Source organism: Ictalurus punctatus, chromosome 7 (genome assembly GCF_001660625.3).
Source record: "Ictalurus punctatus breed USDA103 chromosome 7, Coco_2.0, whole genome shotgun sequence".
NCBI lineage: Eukaryota > Metazoa > Chordata > Actinopteri > Siluriformes > Ictaluridae > Ictalurus > Ictalurus punctatus.
This window is the reverse complement of record NC_030422.2, coordinates 13754552-13764351: the sequence shown is the minus strand read 5'-3', so window position 1 is coordinate 13764351 and position 9800 is coordinate 13754552. Positions and strand designations below refer to the sequence as shown.

Genomic DNA, 9800 nt, shown 5'->3' with positions numbered 1-9800 from the left:
TATACAGACACTGTAAGGTAGCTATCCTCAACTAAAACACTCTTCTGCAGCCACTGATGGCACCAAAGCAAACACTGCAGATATTTGTTTATAATCTCTTTTAATTCTGTCGTCTTCATCAAAGTAGGCTAATATACACTATGATTAAACATTGCTAGTTACTGTCTTATTCTTAAACCAACTGAATTCAGATGATAACCAGACATACATGTGGCTAATTCAGTGGTTCCCAAACTTTTCCACGGCAAGGTCCCCCAAATGGCATTAAAATTTGACCGAGGCCCCCCTTTTGCAAGATGACTTTAAATACACATTAAAAATACAGACTTCTGAATATATCCCCCTTTTTTTATTATTAATAATTAATCTTACATCTTTACATTAGATTAGGAATTGATTGTGTGTGTGTGTGTGTGTGTGTGTGTGTGTGTGTGTGTGTGCGAGAGAGAGAGAGAGAGAGAGAGAGAGAGAGAGAGAGAGAGAGAGAGAGAGAGATAAAACATACATTTATTTATTTTTCACACCAAATTGTTGAGACCCCCGGGCGCCCCCTGGCGGGCCCCACTTTGAAAACCACTGAGCTAATTTATTAACTTTTTTGCCTCTGCACTCTTCCCTAGCACTGTTTGCACAACTGTTGTTGAAAACCCAACCACTGGTCCAGCTCTGCCAGATCAGAACCGAAATATTTTTTAATATGTGAATATATTTTTAGTGGGCAGCAACAGTGGTACATTGGGTATCATTGGTGCTTCACAACTCCAGAGTCCCTGATTCGATCCTGAGCTCAGGTTACTGTCTGTGTAGAGTTTCTCTGGTTGGTGGTGAGTGGATTGGCCACATGAAATTACCAGTGCAAAGGAAATTGGAGAGGCAGGACGGCCACAAAAATATAAAATTTCCCAAACACACACACACCATTCACTCAAACACACACAAGTGAAAACAATAAACATATCATGCATACAACACTCAATTTGAATACACAATCAAATAACAGTAGCGACTAGCCTCGCACTCCAGCCACCTTCCCCGGTTCCTGCCAGTACACAAAAAGAAAGAAAACATTCAGCAACGGACAAATAGAGCTGGGTGTTAATTCAGGTTAACTGGGACAGACTTTAAAGGATTTTGCAATGCTGTAAACCACACTAACATTAATCTAATCTACTTGTGCTATCAAAATCCAACTCAGATTATGCTACATTTATTGCAAAGTAGAATGGCACCAAGGAGATAGACAGAGATGAAGAGAGGCAGTGAGAGAAAAAGAGCATGGCCAAAAAGCAGTATGCAGAATCTTTTTTATTTAGCGCATGCTGTTAATATCATTTTAGGGATGTCACACCCTGCTACTATTTAAGCTGCGTATTATTTGTGTTGTGAACTATTTGACTAAGTCAAATACTTTGTCCATGATGTTGTTCCAATGTCATCACAAATCTTGCCTCTAATGTAGTGTCAAGGAACAAACAGAAAGTTCATTGCATGGTCTCTCTGACGCACAAACAAATGTGTGCAAATGTAAGATGTATCTGCAAAACAAATAGAGAAAGGCTTTGTTAGTCTTCAGGTGTTGCAAACAATTATTTTCACACCACATTGACTGACACAGGACCTTTTTTATGTCACAGGAAATTTGAAATAATTTGAAAACCTGATAAAGGAAACAAGATAAAGAGTAAAAAATAACCATATTAATGATAGTTAAGGTTCTTAAGAATGCAAATATAGAAAAACATGAAAAAGACAATCAGGCAGAAGTTGACTGTGCAGTCATATTTGTTTCAGAGGACAGGTAAGTCTACATCAGAATTTTATAGGCTGCTCTTTTTTATATCACTAAATGTGTCTTTAATTACAAATCCCTAGCTAACTTGGAGGATGTGTGCATTGCAGATTGATTTCTCTCTTAATGTACTTTAAGTTTAAATAAATGAGAGAATTTAGTTTTTTTCAGGAATAATCCTCAGTGTGAGTACAGTGGTTATCGATCACATTTTAATTTAAAGGAAATTCATCCTTTTCCTGCGCAAACTAGAGGAGCATGAATATGGAAAGTCATGCTAATGATCTACTGCCTTAAAGCTATTTTGGGTATAGAAAGGCACTTATTACATCCTTCAGGCAACTCACAGTACTTACTACAATACCATTCAAGGTTGCTTTAAGGTTGCTTTCTTAATGCAAATACAGAAAAACATGAAAAAGATAAACAGGCAGAAAGTGACTGTGCATCGATATTTGTTCCAGCAGATCCGTAAGCCTACATCTCTTTATTTCATCTGAAATGTTAATAGAAATGTGAGGAAAGGCATTTTATAGGCTGCTCTTTTTAATTACAAATCACTAACTAACTTGGAGGATAAACATGTTGGGGTTTCTTCTGGCATTCCTAAAAGAGCAGTTTCCACATGTTTGCAGAGTCTCGGCAAACTCATATATTTTCTTTTGCACTTTTTGGAATGCTCAGGCTATGACTGTCCTGTAAAAAGCTTCTCCTATGTGAGCTGTGGATTTCTCCAGCTCCTTCTCCTCTGAGTTACCTTGGTTGATTCTCTCTCTAATGCCTTCTTTAACTTGCGACTGATTTTGGTGGATGGCCGCCTCTAAGCCGAGTCACTGTTGTGGCATATTCTTTTTATTTCTAAATAATAGATTTAATGGTGTTCTGTAGGATGTTCTATGTTTGATATATTTATAGCCAAACCACCAAACCCTGATTTTTTACTTTTCCAGAACATTGTCACAGATTTGTTTTGATAGCTACTTAGCCTTCATTATTCTGTTTGTTTAGGTATGTTCTGTAACAGATTTGTGCATTAGATATATGATGTCTGAGGCAACTGGTTGCACCAGGACAAATCTAGGGATTTCAAAGCAATGGGCGTGGATATTTATACAGTAGCGACTTTTACATGTTTTATTTGTAAAGAGTTTTGCAAATTATGTTTAATTTCACCCCACTTATATATTATGGGATATGTTTTGCATTCATGTCATATAATGACAATAAAGTCCATTTCACTTCCCTGTTATGACCCTATAAAAAAGGGGGGGTGAATACTTATGCAGGCCACTGTATGTGCTCCTCTCTTTAGATATGTCTTCAGTAATGCTGTTCATTCTGCTATTATCAGGTCAGTAACTTGGACTTTCACTTTATCACAAATACCTCAACTAGTCAACTGACCTACAGTATCTATAAGTGTCTGTTTTAGCAGATAGTATAGAGCGAATATCTATGATGGTTTCTTGGGCAAACAGTATATAAGTGTATGAAAACGATGCATGCATCATTGCATAGTTGCAATCTTGAAAGCCTAATGTTTGATGATTTTTTCTTTCAGAGCTCTCCACACTTTCCTTCACACAGAGTGGTAAGCTTCACTTTTAGTAGTTAAAGTAATTCAAAGTAATTTTAATTTTTCTCTCAGCCCTTTTTACAGTACTCAATGAAAACAAGACTCACTGATAAAATGATACAAAGTACAAAATAATTTAAAGTAAAATCTGCACATAAACATTTGAAGCATCGGGTAAAATAGTAATAATTCACCTCACCAGAAATTATATGACAGAGATGAAAGGGGTTAATCAGAGATAGTTCAAGTTAGTTAAGGATGAACCTGAAGCTCATGCTGATTTACAGAAATATATCAATTCCAGTTATACATTTTACATTTATAAACTGATCTGTAAAGTATTCCAACCTCATAGCATCAGTGTTATAATGATTCCCCACCCACAATGTCCATGTTACAAGGGGTTCTGTCACCACCTACTGAGATTTTAACATCAACCACAGAGTATGTGGTCTCATAAACATGAAAAGAAATATAGCACTAATACCAGTTTATACAACCCAATTCCAAAAAAGTTGGGACAGTATGGAAAATGCTAATAAAAGCAAAGAAGACTGATTTGTAAATCTACTTTGACTTGTATTTAAACAAAAAACATATAAAGACAAGGTATTTGATGTTTTACCTGATCAACTGCACAGTTTGTGAAGATAAATGTTTATTCTTAAATTGTTGCATGCAACATGTTCCAAAATAGTTTGGACAGAGGCAATTTAGGACTAATAGCGATGTGACAAGTGGAAATAAGAAGGTGATGTAAAACAGGTGAGGCAGTCATCTAATCATAGTATATAAGGAGCCTCCAAAAAAGACCTAGTCCAAGAGCAAGGATGGGTCGAGGCTCGCCAATCTGCCAACAGATGCATCCGCAAATAATCCAACACGTTCAGAACAACATTCCACAAAGACAAATCAGTAGGATTTTGGGCATTTCACCTTCTACAGTGTACAATATAATTAAAGGATTCAAGGAATTCGGTCAAATCTCGGTGTGTAAAGGGCAAGGCCAAATACCACTCTCGAGGTGAATGCACCTCTGATCTGTCAGACGTCACTGTCTTACAAACCGTCATGAGTCTGTAATGGATATCCTGACATGGGCTCGGGAATACTTTGGTAAACCTTTGTTAGTTAAACACCATCCACAGATGCAAGTTAAGGCTTTACTATGCAAAGCAGAAGCCATACATCAACACTGTCCAGAAACACCGCTGACTTCTCTGGGCTCGGTCTCATCTGAGATGGACAGTAGCACAGTGGAATCGTGTTTTGTGGTCTGACGAGTCAACATTTCAAATAGTTTTTGGACAAAACAGCCATTGTGTTCTCTGATCCAAAAAGGAAAAGGACCATCCAAGCTGTTATCAGTGCCAGGTCCAAAAGCCAGCATTTGTCATGGTATGGGGGTGTGTCAGTGCCCATGCCAAGATACAGTAACTTACAGATCTGTGAGGGCAGCATTAATGCACAAAGATATGTGCACATTTTGGAGCAACATATGCTCCCATCCAGAGCAGGACAACGCCAAAGCACATTCTGCCTGGATTACAAGTGCATGGTTGCGTAAGCAAAGAGTGCAGGTGCTAGCATGGCATGCCTGAAGTCCTGACCTGTCTCCGATTGAGAATGTGTGGCACATTATTAAGTGCATATTAAGGCAACGAAGGCCCCGTACAGTTGTGCGGCTGAAGAAATGCATAATGGATGAATGGGGGAAAATTCCGCCTGCTAAAGTGTTATTAAAAGAAAAGGTGATGTTACAGAGTGGTAAACAGTCAACTGTCCCAAATTTTTTTGAGTGTCTTGCAGTCTTCAGATTTGAAATGAGTTTTCATTTTTTCAAGTAAAACGTCAAATAATGTGTTAATAATGTGTTTTCAATATAGTACAGGGTGAAGTTAATTTTCAAATTACTCTTTATGTTTTTTTTGTTGTTTTTTTTGCATTTTACATACTGTCCCAACTTTTTCAGAACTGGGGTTGTTTATATTACTTGACCAGTAAGTGTAATTTTTTATTTTACTGTTTTATTGACAGGAAAAGATCATGTGTATGTTACATTGAATATTGAACATTGAATGAATACTGCACTCTAATATCATTTCAAACACAGTTGCATTTGACAAGAGCAAGTTGATCAAATCAGCTGCTCGCCTTTGAAGTGTATAGAGTATTCCCTGCTCTGTCATTAATCCTCTGCGCTGTGCATTACTACATGAATATTAGCTGTCTAATTTGTGAAATGGTAGGTTCTGTGTTTTAGCTAACAAGCTAAAGGTAGTTGGTTATTGGTTAACTGGAGAAGTGTTTCAAATACCGTTAGGAACGTAGCTTGGATTGTGTATTGATTTGCCAATTGCAATCATCAGATTAATTTATATGTGTGTAAATCAGCTTTATAGACTGATCTGCTGTAAAGACTTATCTACACAATACTGTCCTTCCTCATGAGACATTGCTCTGCAGCAAACATAATAAATAATGATAAATAGCTGTGAACAGCTTTTTTTTTGTGTGTGCCCATCAACTGACTTAACTTACTTATTAAGCAAACTTTGTCTAAAAATAAATAAATAAATAAATGAAACCTTTCCAAAGTAGCCAAAAATTTGACTAAGTAGTCATACGTGCAATCTGCTTGTGTAATCCACTGCTCCACATTAACAAAGGTTACATGTATATTATGTGGTATATCTCTTAAGATCTAAAATGCCAGCGTAGCTGGACACAGCTTGGATCACGCTGCTTCAAGATCTTCACAACAGCAACAACCTGGGATAACGCAGTGGTAATGTCTTCTATTACATGTGATTGTAATTTTAAAAAATATACAATAAATATTAATTATTGTGATTTCTTCCAGCAAAATTGTGTGAGCATGGGAGGGCATCTTGCATCTGTGCACAACATGCAGGTGTATGCTTTCATCCAGGCTTTAGTCCTAAATGCAACTAAGTCAAATAGTCCAACATGGATAGGTGCCAGTGATACAGTAAAGGTTTGTAACACAAGAACAACATTCCAGCATATTTGAGAATTCATTGCATTACTTTATATTTAAGCTATTTCTTTTTTCCTCCAGGAAGGAGTTTGGGTGTGGACTGATGGGACAGCATTTGATTACACATACTGGTATACTGGACAGCCTGATAATTCTAATCGAATTGAGCACTGTTTGGAGATGAATTATCTAGGTTTTTCACTTTAATATTTATATGATGTACAGAAAACTAAAACATGGCAGGACAACAGTGTCTCAAATGATAACTTTTTCAGTTTATTGCCTGTCTGGCAGTGTCTTCACATCATTTATCTTTCAGAGCAGCATGAATTTACCTGGACATGGATACAAAACTATACTTTATGTTGAGCAGGAATGCAGTACCATGCACAAATTCTTGTGGTCTATTTCGTAGACAAGACTGCAAATTTGAGTGTACAGATCAATGTGCAGTATGAATAAATCAGCATCTGAGACATGAAACTGTCGTACTACATCAAACAAGTGGTGATTTGGATAGAACTGATTAATCAGATTCCACTGCATCGAAATCACCTGCTCTCGTCTTCACATCCCTGTTATGTAAAAATGAAACCAAGATAAATTATGTCAAATCCGTTTCCATCTTTAATGTGATATACAGTGGCGTCCAAAAGTCTGAGACCACTTGTGAATATGATGTGAACAGTTTTCATTACAAATTATACTGACCTGTCACTTTAATAGGAACACCTGTACACCTGCTCATTCATGCAGCTGTCCAATCAGTCAGTCATTGGCAGCAACATAGTGCAAAAAAAATCATGCAGATACATGTCAAGAACTTCAGTTAATATTCATATCAAACATCAGAATGGAGGAAACGTGTGATCTCCTTGACTTTAACTGTGGCATTGTTGTTGGTGCCAGACGGGCTGGTTTGAGTATTTCAGATACGGTTGGGATTTTCACACACACCAGTCTCTAAAGCTTACGCAGAAGGTGTACAGGTGTTCCTAATAAAGTGGACAGTGAGTGTATAATATTGTCAACAACGTCAGTGGAAAGTAGAATCTTTGAAACCTGAATTTCAGAGTTTCTTAGTGTTTGTATGTCCCCTTTTTTGCTTTAATGACAGTGTGCACTCAAGCTGGCATGGACTCCAAAAGTTTGTGCAAAACCTTCTGGTTCATTTTCAAGTCCATCGGAGTGTCGTCTGAACACGAGCTTCAATACAAGAGATTAGTCATGAGGGAAAATACCTTTTGTACAAAACAGTTAACAAAAAAAAAAAATTAATTGCTTACATTCAAAATTCGTAACCCTTCTGTTTAAAACTTCAGTATGAAACTTTTTTTGGATAAAAATGAACAAAAATCAATTACTGAGCAAGTACATGAAAAAAATATCAATATTCACAACTGTCTCCTTACCTTATCTCGATCCACAACGGTAAGCTTAAAATAATGATTTATAAATTGAGCTGTCGGGTCGGATTTCGTGGGAAACGTCAGTTTGACATGATTTGCGTGGACTTTGACGTAACCATGCTTTTGCGTGATTACGTCACGTTCGTAAAGAAAAAGAAGAAGGGCCGGCTACTATATCACGTGTTCTTACAAGAGTTGCTTAGAATTTAAACATGTCATCTAGATGGCTGCTTTTAATCTGGATAGTTTAATGTCAATCATTGCTGACACCCGTGAATCAGCTGTTGTCAAAGCCAAGAAGCCTCGAACTGCGGAGAGTGAAAGTGACCGAGCCCGTGCTAAAACGAGAATAAATATCTGCATAGCTTTTGAGAGGTGGCGACACTCTGAGATCTGAAGGGATTGAGACTGACACAGAGATGGCTTTTTTCTGATGAACAAGTAAAAAATTTCAGTGGCTTAATAGGTAGCTAGCTAACATTAGCACACTTGTTCACTTGCTGAAGCTATATATCGAGTTTTCTATGGTGTTTTGTTTGTGCTAAGGTCAGTGTGGTAAATTGCACTTAATTTCTGCTAGCTATGTGAGAGAGCAACTCACCTCTACTCCAAGAAAACCGTATCCGCTGCCACTACCGCTGTCAAGTACTGGAGCTAATATTCAATCCATACGAATACCTCAAACCATCAGATTCATCCGCATATAGGAGAATCTGAATAGGAAAATAATAATAACTCTGCAAGTAACTTGCAATTTTATGTTTCAAACAGAGATGGCGATAGAGAGGCAAAAGTTTAGTACTGCAGCTTTAATTCCTATTTTGAGTGAAAAAGAAAAATCCAGATTTTCAATGTAGTCTCAGATTTTGGACTCCACTGCAGTAGCCAACAAAATTCATAAGAAAAAACAGTAGAAAAGTAGCCACCTTTGACTTGCAAAGAAACTTGATACAACCGACTGACTGACTTATTGACCCAATTTCTTGAGAATTTGGGGGCTTACGTAGGCCTATAGTCTCTTTATGTCTTTTTATTAAAACAAAAATCTGCTTACTGTAGTACATGTGGCTATGGCACATGCTGTGGAATACAGAGGTCAATTCAGCTACAGCAACATTATCCTCCTAAACTTCTTAAACACTTCTGACCCACAAACTGGATTTATCTATGACTGGTAATGCTGCACCAGCATCATCACATATTTAAAGGCATTAAAGCCACTCAATTTGACTACTTTCAAGTTAAACAGTATCTGATGCATCAGATTTCACAGAAAATCACTGGACAAAATTAATGCATTTCCAAAATGACAAAAGTCATTAATAGTCTATAAGTGAAATATATAACTGATATAGATTAACAGAAAAATACAAACTTTTAGCCCTTTTCAGTAAATAAAATTGATTTTTAATAACATTGAAATTGTTAATTTATGATTTTCTGTCCTCTTTGCAAGGTTATTCAGTAACCCAATGCTTTCTGTTTATTCTGGAAATGTCAACTCTATAGAATTAGTTTTTAATGACCTTTGTAATGAGTGAATTTAATAAAGGTACTGAAAATATTTCTTTTTACCATGCCCAGTATATTTAAAATATATCTGTACATTTCTATACCCTATATCATGTATGTGTATTAATGTGTTTTGCCATTTCTCTGTTCTTTAGGTGCTTGGAATGATGAAATCTGCACGATCCTGTGCCCATCAGCATGTGCAAGTGAGTATTCCAATCTCCTAGCCCGCTATCTTTAACTATGTCTAATAAATAATACTTTATGGTCACAAATCTATTGGCATTCTGCTTGCCTTGACAATAATAGTGATTATATTGTTATAATATACAGTCAAGTCCATAAGCGGTATACAGTTTGGACAGTCTAATTAATTGAATTTGCCACAGGACAAATCCAGTCAAACAAGCAAACAGGATGCACCTGAGCTTAATTTGGAGTGCCTTAGAATCTGAATATTTATCAAATGAGAGATTTCAGATTGTTAAACTATTTTTGATTTTAAATTAAACA

The 9800-nt window shown here is 36.7% G+C and overlaps 1 protein-coding gene across 2 annotated transcripts; it reads left to right on the top strand.

The window, feature by feature from the left end:
• The first annotated feature begins 1586 nt into the window (after positions 1-1586).
• LOC128628776 (galactose-specific lectin nattectin) lies at positions 1587-9580 on the top strand. 2 transcript variants are annotated; one of them, XM_053681425.1, is made up of 7 exons: positions 1587-1798; positions 3102-3140; positions 3351-3380; positions 6068-6153; positions 6229-6363; positions 6448-6559; positions 9443-9580. In XM_053681425.1, exons 1-7 carry the CDS (start codon positions 1741-1743, stop codon positions 9526-9528), a joined length of 546 nt encoding a protein of 181 aa, XP_053537400.1. In that variant the 5' UTR covers positions 1587-1740; the 3' UTR covers positions 9529-9580. The 2 variants fall into 2 exon arrangements, with proteins under 2 accessions (XP_053537400.1, XP_053537399.1); XM_053681424.1 differs by lacking the exon at positions 1587-1798 and adding an exon at positions 2053-2260.
• Positions 9581-9800: the final 220 nt, after the last annotated feature.